Genomic DNA, 14,078 nt, shown 5'->3' with positions numbered 1-14,078 from the left:
AATTTCATCCTTTATAGAGTAGCGTATCTGACAATAGAAGAAAATTTCAGTAATTTGCTCTGTGTTGACTTGTACAAAAACATGAAATATCAACACTTCGATGATCAAAAGGAACAAGTTGCTATCTTTTGAGACTTCCTCCTCAACATGATGGTAAAATACATGTTATCTTCCCATTAAGTCATAAGTCAGTGAGTCTCATACGTTTGTGTTTCATTAATTAGGTTAATTGAATCTTGATTGTACTGATCAAGAAAGTTGTTTAATATAAATTATTTCAAACTCTTACATAAATACTTTCTAAAGAGTAATAATTCTAAATCGCTATTGTTTTGATATTATAGAGCACAATCATTTGATAAAACGGTGTACCGCATTCCATAATATAGATTAAATTAACAAATATACGGTTTCAATTATTTATGATTTAGTGATGGGCACAGATATACTTGTTTTTTGTGAGAACTTTAGTAAAATTGCAGTAAAATATGGTGAGTCTTAGTGCGTCCTGGTGCAGAATGAAGGTGGAAAGAAAACTATTTCGGTAGATCGTTTTATAAGCTAATTATATACTTAAGTAACGTGCACTTCTAATCAGAAGCAATCGCGACGATGCAGAATAATGTCCAGACTGCTATCGTACAGCCTTGCTGGGAAAGTCTAAAGTACCGTGCTGTACAAGCGGAGGCAACGTGGTGACTATTCGAGCATCAACATAAGTGGGCACTTGGTGTTCCTAGATGTGGAAATGATGTGTAGTCATAATAAATCATTTGTCTGTTTAAAGGTCTCCGTGACTCACTTTGTGTTTGAATTACAATTGCACAAACTGCTTCTTAATCACATAATCCCAGCAGGCTAAAAATGTTCGCAGTAGTGGAGAAGGACCGGAAGTAGTTGGGCAATTAACACAAAAGTGAATTACTTTTTAAATGCAGAGTAGGGAAGGAAAAAAAGGACATCTACAAGGAAAGGGAAATCGTGAGAATAACCACTCAATCCGAAGGTTCATGGTTGAAATTTTCCCAAAGGAAGTCATAAGGTCAAGAGGTAACCATCTGCATGTTCGTATAAAACATTGCAAAACTCTCTAATCTTGAATACTCGCTGTGAAAGCACATTCTTACTATTTTGAAAGCAGGGTGTAAAATACATTTTGTGAAGAATAAGGTGTTTTAAATGAAATGTGGTAACACAAAATGAACTTCATCTAATGGTCAATTAATACCTAAGATTAAAGTTTTTGTAAGAATGGTTTGACACGGGAGACAGATTTCTTTCACCTTGATCGATGAGAGATGCTTTTGACAAACGGTCCTGCAGGTAGTGTTATCTTTAAACTATTTCCACTGGATTTTGTGTTCTACCGCGCATATTTGTGTCGCTTCCGCCCTATTCGACTGGCCGGAGGAGGACCGACTAACTGCGCAGTTATGCTATCCTTCAATAGTGACTCCCAATAGAGTTCACCTGGCAATTCGACTAATTTAATGTCTTAGATTCATGGCAAAACATACTTTCCGTGATATTGCGGAAAAGAAGAGATCAAATTCCAAGGTACTAATCCGTGTTATCATTAGGTAAAAGAAGGTAATTTAAATGCCATTAGTCCACTAACCATTCAAAAATGTAACAAGTCCTTCTGAGTACTGCTGATTGGACAAAGTGCACCATAGTCCATTGCGTGCGCAAACCAGAGGTCATCCATGTATCGCAGTACTTTGATCTGTGCATTAAGCACCTAAACCAGTATTATCAGGTGTCATGCGGAAATGTGCGACTAATATATCTATTTTTTGGTCAAACAAACCTAGAACTAGAAATATGGAAGGCTTCAATAAAAGTGACTGAGATGCATTGAATTAACTAATCTGAGTTTTGCATTGTTTTACGCTGTAATTCATTAATGACAAACTTATAATTAGTTTATGAATAAACTCCTTTTTAAGTAAAACATGGAATCATGAATCACCATAGTAGCATAAGGAAATATTGCGTTCCTACAATTTAAAAATGCTTCGGCTGGAGGGGTGTATGAGTAGCTACTCAAGTGATAGGCTAAATTAATTCCAATATAGAAAATTCAAAAAGTTGTTTCTAGAATAATAGTTGATTAATAAATGGCCCTGAAATTTTGGCGCCACACAATTTGTCTATACGATTGCATTAAATTAGTGCGAGGCACTTGAAATTTTATAACGCCAAAACGAAAATGTTACATCGACAAATTCCTTACTTGCAGAATTGTACCACTTTAACCCACGAAAATTAAGTGAACTTGTTTTCCTTCGGAATGAATGTATGAACATCATTAATCTTCATTTTGATCACCCTCTATACGTAAACACTGAAATCCTTTTCACACTTACCTAAATCGCTATTCAAAGCATTACCAGCCCTCTGGTAAACTAATTTATGCATAGTAGTATTGTGCTGCTTTGTAAATGCTTACTGAACACCTCAGTTATTATTGAAAATAGGATATTGGGAGTATGATGGATCGCATGCTGCGATACGAGACAGAAAATAATGAGGTCTTGATAGACATGTTGAGCATAATGAATGATGTTTACTGCTGTCAAAAGGGCTTGAAATATAAAACTGAGAAGTGGACAATTTTACCTTAGCTTAAATGGTCAGTGATCACAAAATCAAAACACTTACTTGATTATTTGACAAATAGAAATGTCTATGTCATTGCAAGCTCGGAAACCAAACTCTAGATCGAAGTCGGTCAAGGCATTTCACGAAATGCTTTCATTTATCACCGTCTAGAAGTGACACTTTCGTTCGCATTGTTTGAATTGAAGAGAAGGATGGTGATTTGGTGGGGCTGGTTGTCTTGACATAAACGAAATAGATCACGCGAATGAAATTGTAGATTGTGATAAAAAGATGTGATTTGGAGATTATTTCAATCTCAGATTTAGGAGGAAGTAACTTTTTGCGCTACATATTCGACTTATATTTGTGTTTACAAGTGTTTCTATTAGCTTAAAAAGGCTTACAAGTTCTTTTTGAATAAACTCTTCTAAAACTACCACATGCTGAAACGCGCGATCTTTGTCAAGCAGGAATCGTTCCCGACTCTATCTTTGGTAAGCCATCTCTTGGTGGTAATTTGCAGGCAAAAATAATTTTCTTCATAGACACCTTTGGGGAAATAAAACGGGCATGTGGTTAATTAATAGCAGTCTAATAAGTGAAAGCATTGTAAATGGTCTAAGTCAATCTGATTTACGTCGAAGAAACCATAAATTAGCATATTTCCTTCTAAATTTCATTCTTTTAGTCACAAGGAAGGACCTATCAAAACGAAGACGGCAAGCTTCACAGGATTATCTGGATAGTTTCTGAATTATAATTCTTTGCTTAGAATGTGATGGTATGTATTTAGTACTTAACATTGCAAAGCCTTTCTCCCATTGCAATCAAAAATTAATTACGGTCGCCCATTATGTCACGATTTGCATGTTTGGCATTATTCCATTTCGGATGCGCAGATAATGCAAATGCACCGACTTTTTAAATGCCTGAGAAGCGTTAAGCCGATATTTAATATCTAAAGTACATTATGAAGAGGAAAACACTCACCAACCTTCTGAATTACAAGTACAGCTAAAATAATTATTTTAAATGAATCAAATCACTTTAATCAAGTAAACTGACTAAAGAAGAAACAAACAGTTGCATACAGGAGGTTAAGCTAAATTTAAACGACTACCAGTTTTAGCTGTCATGTAGTGGGTAAGGAAAAATTCTGTGGCATTAATGTAGTTTCTCAGAATCATCCTTAGTATAATATCTCTCATAGTCAAGCTTCATTTACTCTGCCTAAATATGAAAGCAATATTTTGTGATACTTATAAGACAAACCACCGCATCTACAGCACTTGCACTGTGACAGTGATTAATACTTGTCGCTCACCCAACATAATTTTACGGAGTTCTTCACTCAGTGGTAAGGTCTTGGTAATAATTTCCTTTTTTGTATGAAAAGGCTGACATGATATTCCCCGCGAAAGCCGCGTTAAAATTAATGAGCTTCTGTATTTTTGGTCTCCTTTTCCACGGCATGATAAAAAAGCTGGCATTCGCATTTTAATTTACCGTCTGGCTGGACGAAATAACAGCAGGCATGCTCTGGGAAAACCTCTTGTTTTTTAAAAATTCCTTTCTCCGTTAAAGAAATATTGATATTGTAAATCAAGTATTTTTGAAGTTACTTAGTTATGAGATATATAAAGAGTTAGTCCGTTACGAATTCCGACATAACTTGATCAAATATTTATGGTTGCTGTGTTATCTGGTGGGAAAACCCAGTCTGGTTTAAAAATGTAGTCCCTTAGGGGCAAACCAATGTGTAAAGCCCTCAAAGGCGGCTTCCTGTGTGTTGAATAATGCGATGCTGGTCGTAAATACGGAAGCAACATGCATGCAAGAAATATTAGTTTTAGGTAATTAGACTAAACACATCATTGCGGAAATTGACACATGAACTACATATTATTGCGAAAAGATATTAGGGGTCTGGAATTATGTTGACACTGTTCTTATGCAGTAAGTGATCCCTAATCAAGAGAGCTACAAGTAAAGTAATATTGTGAATCATGACGCTGAACACAAATGGCAAGGCGTATTATTTAGTCTAATTTATGTTATTTGTGGGTATGTAATAAAGTTTTGAGTTAAAATAATTCCTTTTGACAGAGTGCAAGTCACCACTCGAAAGGAGGAGATTTCTTTTGCAGGCAATGAAAACGATTTTAATTCCAGTTCGGAAACCAACTTATTAACCTAATTTTCCGCCCTTATCGTCTATTCTGAATAAGGCAATTCTTTGATGCTATTCCATGCAATGCCTAATTCTCCCCTAAACGAAGCCTATGTAATCATGTCCATCTATTTAGTTTTCTAAACTTTAAAATCGAACTTTAAATTATGAATATGCGTGCATTTCAAATGTCCTCCACAGTTAGTGTATATGCATGAAGCGGAAAGCAAACAGGAAGTTGGGTGGATGGCCTATGGTCACAAGAACTCCACAGGTTAATTTAATTCGTTCCTTCACAGTGAACAAGTATGCACTGTTTTCCGTTTCGCCGATGGAGCATCACTGGTAATAATAATTGAAATGATTACATGCTCTTGGATACACCTGACAGTTAGTGCCTCAAAGTCAATGAGCTCTGATACAAATTATCACAATTTTAATTATAAAACGGTACTAGAAGCTACATCTCAGGCAGAAACGAAACAGATAAGCAGTGGATCCTTCCCCAAACGCATGGAAATGAGTCAGTTGATGATAGATTAGAAAACCTGGGAGTGCCCTCAATAAATATCCATTCTATAGCCATTGAACGACCTCAGTCACACCATTAGGAAAACACCAAGAATGCAATTTTTTGTTTTCAGTCTTTATGCAGCAAAGGCCTCGCATACAGTGCAACCAGACGCTAGTCCACAAGGTGTTTTTTTCATTTGACTTTAGGATAAAACTCGCTTCCTTTTGTGGACATTTGCACTCGTCAGCGTAAAAAACTGTAGCCTCTTTAATGGATTTCAGTTCTTTCCATCGTCCCTCGAAAGGCGTCTCCATTCAAATCACATCTTAAATAGGCTAAAATATGATACGAATTTGTAGCGGCGTACAAATCCTAGTACTGTTTACAAGTAAATAGGAAACTCCAAATTGTGAATTTATTTAGTGAGTAATTGGTTTTTTTCAGTTTAAAAATTGCTGAAAATGGATCTGCATAAGAACTGATGAAAAAATTTATAAAAATGTCTTTGCTTCAAAGTATAATAAATAGTGCAAGTGGAGGGTAATTTTAATTTAACTCTGGAATTTTTGCATTTAATCACTAGATAGGACTATAAAATATCCGTTCTAAAAAATAAAGTTTACATTGTGACGATGCCTTCGAATTTGGGTTTGCCACTTCGTTGCTCTTCGTGTGTAATACCTCATGGAGCTAATTGCTCGATTCTTTTCTTTAAATAGCCATCAAATGATTCCTCTCACGGTACCTGGTTTTGTTTGATAGGATGGTGGAGCAAAATATTTTATGTTGAAATTAGGTGGCAATGTCTTTTTACCTATTTGAAATTCGAGAAAATAATTAAATTGTAGGTACGATAGAGTATTTTCGAGTTCCTGTGAAGGAATATTTTGATAACTTTTAATTGGAAATGGCAAACCACGACTTTCATCTGCCCACGGTCAAATTTGTGTCAATGTCTAGCAAATGTTAGTCTAATTAAATGTTTACAAGTTAGCTCTTCTACTGAATTAGCATTGTAGTGCTAATATCATTTGGAATCTTTGTGGCTGTTTTGCTTCAGATTTGTCCACTTGGTTACTTTTTGAATCGTAATCTTACTGATACTCACCAACACAAGGGGGCTTTAACTGAAAACATGTGTCCTAAATTTTCCAGTCATGTGGACGGGCAGAAAGGCTAGGCAGGTTGGCCAAGAGCGTTAGAGCAGTCGAGCGGAGAAGAGGGAGTTAATTTCTTTTGTGTGAGAGTTTCCGTAGAAGATGTGTGTGTGGCTAGCTCACACGATCGCATCGCAACAATTATAAATCCGTTCGGCCCACTTCCCAACCCAGACTCTCAATTACCCTGGTCAAGAATCGATACTTAAGAGTTTATAGGTTTGACTCTTCCCAAAGCGGATGCAAAGTTTCAAACTAAGGAAGCAGCCAAAACTTTATTTATGTAATATACCTGAGTTAACTTTAGGGCAGTGCTTTTAGAACGTACTTTGTTATTAGAAATATCACTAACACGTCAGTAGACGAACATACATGACCAAAATAGATTATATCCTCCCCAAATTTAGAAAAAGCTATTTTCAAAAAAACTTCGTGTGTTGTATCTGAAATTGTGCGAAAACTGGGGTTGAATATTAGAGGCGTACGAGAAAGGTGATGTATACGTTAAAATATGCTGTTCATCTTAAACACTTTGGTTTCAAAGATCTGGCTCACTTCATGATTTGACAGTTCCAGATGAAATTAAGTGATTCAAGTAATGCCGATTCTCATAGTAAAAAAATAATTTGACTTGGATAAGAATTTCCTACGAAATCGACGATCAGTAAGAATATTTTAGTAGACTTTCCGTTTATTTCATTCCATGTTCGATTAGTGAAGCTTGGCATGGTGCCTTCTATCTAACTTAGCATAGCAGCTACTAATCACTGCACAAAGCTTGAAATATGGTAACGAACCCTATTATTTTCTGCTGTGGCATCATTATCGCGTGCCTTGACCTCTCCAATCGGGGTATTTATCTTTGCGTTTTCGTCGATAAGAAATTGATAGAGTGGTTTGTCAAATTCGGGAGCACAGTCGTTTTCATCAAGCACTTCCACTGTTAGCATTGCAGTCCCCTCGTTGATAGGTTCACCAGAACCCGTATCGTTGCCATTGCGGTCACTAACGACTACCATCAAATTGAATCTTCCGACCATTTCTCTGTCAATAGTTGTAGCCGTTGTCACTAACCCCGAGTGCCGATCCACTTTGAAATTGTCCGCACCTTCTCCACTTATGGAGTAAACTAGAGCTGCGTTCTTTCCGACGTCTGCATCGAAAGCTTCCAGTCGGTAGACATTTACACCAACGAGCGAATTTTCTTTTACACTAGCAACCATAGGGTGATGCTTGAATACAGGTTTATTATCATTTTTATCAAGGATTAGAAGTTTGATATCCACGCGTGAGGTCTGGCGAGGTTGTCCAGAGTCATGACAAGTTAGAGCTACAAAAAGCTCTCCCAACTGTTCCCGATCGAAGGAGACCCTTGTGACCAGTTTAAATTGGCTTTGGGAACCCTCAAACAGTGGCTCAAGGGAAAGGCTGTCATGACTTAGCTGGCATTGGAACGCCGCCGTACCCTCACTAGGAAAGGCCGATGTTCCGCTGACCTGATCTTCATCACTCAAAAGGACAGTCGCTATGAAGTGACCCGGAGGTCTATCTTCTTCCACTTCCAGGTAAATGGGTTTGTACCGTTGCGCTTGTTGGTGCTGTTGGTTATGAATTTCAGCCTCTGGTTTCTTAGTTCTTACTGGTCGAATCGTGATAATCGGTGCGTGGTCATTGAGATTGAGTATTTGAACTCGCAGCTCTTGGTTATCAACATACTTCCCATCACTAACAACAATGGGAAGAATGTAAAAAGTCTGCGTCTCGTAGTCCGGTGATTGTTTGAGGAAGATGGTTCCATCTTTCTCTCGGATTCCAAACACAGCTTTGGCGGCTGGTGTTGTTGTACTGTCAAAGGAAAAGATCAGGCTTTCCCTATCACTTATATCGGGCTCAACAACATGAGGAGTGTACAATGCCTGGCCATAAGGTGCGTTCTCCTGAACTTCAATTGTCGCAGAATTTCGTCGAAGTGTTCCATCCATCTTAATTTTTACGTACACTCCATCGACGGAAGAGTCTTCTGGGGGCAGAAAGTAAGGTGCATGATCATTTATGTCCTTCACACTAACATGAATGGTGACACTTCCTGTCTTTGGTACAAAACGACTGCCATCAACAGCTGCTAGTTTGAGTACAAAAGTCCGCGGAGGCACGTTGACTTTGTCGTCATTTTTGGAAAGAGGCTGCTTTTGTTGAATCAAGCTAAGCTGTCCCGGAGTCTCATAATCAGCTTCACCGATTATCTGCAGCCAAAGACGAAACGTGGGTCCTGTACAGGCCTGCAGATTCCAACCGTTATTCCATCTATCCAGAACAAAGTGTTGAGGATCTTTTTGTTCCACAACCTCGGTATCCAGCTTAAAGTACCGACTAATGTCAGAACTATGAACATGACTACCTCCATAATCTCCATCAGGTATGTTGGAAGAAAACAGGAAATATCTGGAAGTAGTATTTTCCGGGCCACAGTCGGCATCCAATGCCAGTGGTAAAAGGAACCGGGCTCCTGGTGCTGTGTGCTCTGGAATAGTGATGTTGACTGAATCCTCCTGCCATGTAGGGGCGTTGTCATTGATGTCTAGTATGAAAATTTTTACAAGGATGACCTGAGGTTCATACGCTCCACTTGCTGTCTGGCTCTCCAGCCGAAGCACTTGTAGGTCTATGGAGCAGGGCGCCGCCGCAGACTCACCAGTGGACGCCTGATGGCTGTTCTGTATGGGCGGGCAAATCTCCTCGCGGTCGATGCGGCCACTGGTTGTAATGGTTCCTGACGTGCTATCTAGTTCAAACAGCTGTGTGGCTGTCAATAACTGATAGGAATCTCCATTGGGCTTATTAACTAGATACTGAGGCGCATGTAGACTAACATCTTCACTCAGGCAACCGACTAGAGTGCCTTCAGGACATTCTTCGGTTAGTTGAAATTGCACATTGACGCTAGCCCTTTGAGCTGTTACCCACATGGTAGGGAGGAGGGAGAGAAGGACGGCGAATAAAGACAGGGAGACCATTTGTTCAAAGAAACATGGTATTTGCATAGGTATCAACTGCCGAGGATGTTGGGGTGTGTAAAAACACAAAAAACTGATGGGTGCAGTGGTTTCGCTTCCACAATTTGCAAAAGTGACCAATCCCTGGCAAAACACGTGTGCATGCCCTCTGATTGGCTGTCACTGAGCCCAGGATGGCAAATTAACCTCTCACTGACGCGTGCGCTTGGGAGCGCCTGCAACCAGCACTATGTGTATGTGTCAGTATGTGCATGTGTAGGTGCGTGTAGCCTTGTGGAGCAGCAAAAATGAATCTTCCATCCCAGCACACAAGGGCTACCTATGATTCTACTGCATAAAATTCACTGAATGCTCTTCCAATTGGCCAACAAATATTGTTTCTTTTATTCAATTGTTTCCAACTTTCGACATAATTCATTCACATCCTGCCGTAGTCTCAGCATAATATGCAAAGATTTTAATTCATTTGTTTCAAAAATAGTAATCTCATACTTCATGTTTGTCTCTGAAAAAAAGCATTTTACTATAGGTTCCACAGAGCCGTTATTTTTTCCTTTACTTGTTTAGTTGAAGAGATATCTTAGTCGTAAGGTACAAATTCACTAGTTTGTTATAGAACTTTTTTACGTCGTGTTTGCAAGACTAGCCAAAATGTCGTCATCAGTGGCTAATTCTGCGTTCATAACTTGAGGTACACAACCTAGAATAAAAAAATGCAACTTCTTTAATTATTTGGCTGCAGCTGTTTTGCAGTTACATAACTAGCACACAGACCTTCATACATAATTTCCAAAACGGTCTGTATCCACTTACAAAGTCTTGGATAGTCTTTTCTAAAAAAATATGCAGAGAACATTGGCAAATTGCGTAAGGCTGCATGTGAATAAACTAATTAGAGTAGGCGGAACACTTTAGGCACATAGAGTTAGTGTTGGTCCATCTAAACAAGCCAATCCTCCCCAACTGGATAACCGCAATAATGAGAAAAAGCTCGACAAACTAAAGGGCATGAGTGACTAAGAGCTGTGAATCTGATTTGTAAACAAATTTATACATGCGGCTAAATAAAAGCCTTTTAGTTCGATTATGAACATCCGCCACTCGTCTGCAACAATAACAGGTCTGTCGAGATTTAATGTCTCCCCAATTTCCCCGTATTATTGTGTAACCTAAAGTTAAGTAATAAGCCATTTGTAAGGTAAATATATTTAAATATGCTTGCAATAGAGTTGTTCACATTAATTGGCAGGTGAAGTATGGAGGGAACCATATTGTTACATATTTTATTTTTATAGCTATGTATCATAAACGGGCCTCTGAAAGAGCTTTGCGTGTAATGATAAATGGTTAGATAACAGGAGGTTTCCTGACATTTCAATTGTCTGGACATTAGAAAGCTAAAAGCAGGTTTGAGATTTCGTAACAACCCTTTAGGAGATTGAAAAGCTCATTTACGGTTGTATTAAAAGAGCTTTTGCTGTATAAGAGAAACCGAAAGGTAATCTATGATGCAGGCCTTCCCAAGTGCATAACAAAATGCTTTGTAACACATCAGTGTGTAAAAAATGCAAAAACGTTTATCCCATTTCGCTTCATCAATACTGAGTCCTCGTTTCGGCAAGGCATTCGAAACTGCTAATTGCAAACCTCGGCCATCGCTAATTTAGTTTAATGTTGACACGAAGTTGATGAAAATAAAGTCAAATGTAGTGCATAAAGGTTCACATATCTAGCTGAATCCCTAAAACAATTGGGAGAGATGTAATTGTTGCCTTTAATTTAAAGTAATTTCAGAAGTCAAGTGTTACATTAGAACTGACTTTTCGTCTAAAATACAATATTCATCAACCACTTACATCTGTATCTTCGAACTGCCTTGCTTTGTAAAAAATGCAAAATCAGTTGAAAACCTACGCGCTTTTAGTTTTTCTAAAGTAAGAAATCTCTTCTAAAAATTGGTTGGCTCCCGATCTCAACTATTGCACATTCAGTTGGCTTTCAGCTTGCAAGTCTCAAAATTTAAGGCTGTTGGGAATCTCCTGAATGAATAATTGAGCACACGGTTATGTACACACGATTTTAATTAATCCATCTCCTCTGGGTGCAATTGTCTTTGACTTTGCCTGTAACAAATGGCTGGTCTCCGTCCGATAAATTAGGTAGAGTTGCATGAAATATGACCGCTCCCCCGAGAAATAATCGAAACAAACGCTGGGCCCGGTTTTGCACTAGACTGCTACGAGTATTAAACGCATAAAAGAAAATACCGTGTAAGATAATGAACGCTTCTATATCTCAGTATTTCTACGCCGAATTTGAAGCGTATATACGCCTATTTTATGGGATCTTGAAAGTTAAAAGAAATTAGAGTCCTATGGATTAAAAAGTTTAATTTAATTTATAACTACTTATGTCAAGTTAACATGACTGATTTTTTGCATCTTCCTCGACTTAATCTAATTCACATTTCCCTACAACCTTACGCGATTTTACTCTTGAACAATTATTAATTTTGTGAAAAGAAATGATTTCCATCCGGGAGCGCTGTTCCTTTTTGGAGTACTTTTGGCAAATATCTGCATAAAATACGACAATTTATTGACTGATCTTATTTATCATACATTTCCTATGTTTTTCATGTTTTTAAGTAGACACCTTTTGCGCTTTGAGAAAATCAAAAGAAGAAAGCAATGCATTTGTTCCCCTTTGCAGCTACTAAACACTATTGCCCAATCTTACTAAGTTTTCCAATTCTCTGTTTGTGCCGTCCCCTTCCAAACTACTGAAAGGAAGATTAGCTTAGTGATTCTTTCCATATTGTTTTCGAATTTTGCGTGCTAACGAGCTCAATTAAAATTTGAGCATTAATGGTCCTAAGTAATCTGAGAATCTTTGCAATAAAACTGTCGGGTCAAAAACCTGATCATTTAGACCATAAAATGCTTCAAACAAAGTCATCGGCTTTACCCAAGGCTAATGAGAAGTCAAAACCAAAATCACATACACCAGATTGGTTTCAAAACTACTTGGGTGGATTGTACTAGAAAAGTGAAAGAGAATTATCTAATATTGTTACTAAAAACTTACAAACTCATTATTCCTGCCAGTAAGTCATTGTGGTTACTGTATTGCACACTGCTGAAGCTTGTGTCAAAAAGCTCCGACTTTGAATAGATTGTTAGCTTTAGAGTCCGATTTTGACAAATATCCCTTTCCTTGCTAAAGAGCTCATTTGTTTCTCTCGACACCATCCACGTTTTTCTCTTCTCGTAATTGTATGTCTAGTGACTGCCACATGAATTATTTAAGACGTTTTGAGTATTAAGAAGGCCTATGCCCAGTCTATCTCCAAGAGACGGTGTAATAGCGTGACCTGCAAATCTAGCATTTTGTTAGGAAGATTTTTGCTTTAAACAAGTAAGCATGCGAAAAATAAACTTGATTTCTTTAAATCCTTTGGTTGAATTTGCTCAACATTTAAGTGCGTAAGAGATAAAGAATTATTTGAATTTATTCAGAAAAATCCACCTAGAAATTGAATTTATTGACCTAGTCCCTTTTTGTAGCAATAGGTACGAAGACGTAAAACTGACACATAAAGAGCCATTTTCAATACCAAAACAAGTTTTTCATTTTAAAAAACCATGCTCAATTTGTTCCATTTGGCACTGCTTCACTTCACGTTTTAAAACTGCTCTAGTGTGGTAAAGACCCGATATTTAACTATTTATTTAGGAGTTATTGAGTGAAATGTATTGATTTCTCTTGACTTTTTAGATCCAGGTTTTAACTCCAATACTTGCAATAATATTTACAACTCAAGTGCTCTGTGAATCTACGCTTGTTTGAAGATACTCCAATGAATTGAAAATTAAGGCCAAGCTAAGCAAGGACGCTACCATTTAAAACTTAACGATTTACTTAATTTTAACCAGACAATAGTTCAACCTGCCTGAATTGACTTCATGGTTGTTGATTTAAGCAAAAATTTAGATCTTTAATGTGTCACGTAACATCCTTTTTCACTACATTTGATAGTTTCGTCCCGATGCTTCTTGAAAAGTTAACCGTTTAAACCTCAGTAAACCAGCTACTCTTTCTACCTCTATCTTCGTTTCAATTCGAAATTACTACCTGGTACTTCAGTGGTAAAGCTTCTCAGATATTTTGAATGTGTTTTTAAATGCTAGCTGAAATTTACAGCTAGAATTTTACCTTGCTCACTTCGTTTTACGGGAACACCTAACGTCACATGCAAATATCATCCACTCGAGGCAGGCACGGCTGCGCGTCGTTTCGTGTTTGTTGCGAGTTAAGCCCTCCCTCTTTCTCAAGGCACTTTTTGCAGTAAAAGTAAGTTCAACAGGAATTACGCTGCTTTCCACTTATTCCAATTCTTTCATTTCCCTTCTACGTTTTGTGATCGCGCAGTTTTTTCTCAAAGTGTGCGCAAAATTGACTTCAATTATTTTCCCATAGCTGGTTGAGCTAAACTCACTAGTCTTTGATTTCCGAAAAGTCAATTGTCCCCTTTTGTTAAAAAAAGTAAACTCCTCATGCAATTAGGTTTTCATTTCATTTATTTCCAACGCATTGCTGCAGAAACAATATTTTGATTG

The 14,078-nt window shown here is 37.7% G+C and overlaps 1 protein-coding gene across 1 annotated transcript; it reads right to left on the bottom strand. All coding sequences in view use genetic code 11, as the record gives it.

The window, feature by feature from the left end:
- Positions 1–7,209: 7,209 nt before the first annotated feature.
- On the bottom strand, positions 7,210–9,459 carry EGR_05771 (Protocadherin-9; the record flags this gene model as incomplete). The annotated part of the gene is made up of 1 exon (XM_024495020.1): positions 7,210–9,459. One exon carries the CDS (start codon positions 9,457–9,459, stop codon positions 7,210–7,212), a length of 2,250 nt encoding a protein of 749 aa, XP_024350613.1.
- Positions 9,460–14,078: the final 4,619 nt, after the last annotated feature.

This window comes from Echinococcus granulosus, assembly GCF_000524195.1.
Source record: "Echinococcus granulosus chromosome Unknown EG_S00045, whole genome shotgun sequence".
Taxonomy (NCBI): Eukaryota; Metazoa; Platyhelminthes; class Cestoda; order Cyclophyllidea; family Taeniidae; genus Echinococcus; species Echinococcus granulosus.
Note: the sequence above shows the minus strand (reverse complement) of the source record. Positions and strands in the feature narration are given on the sequence as shown.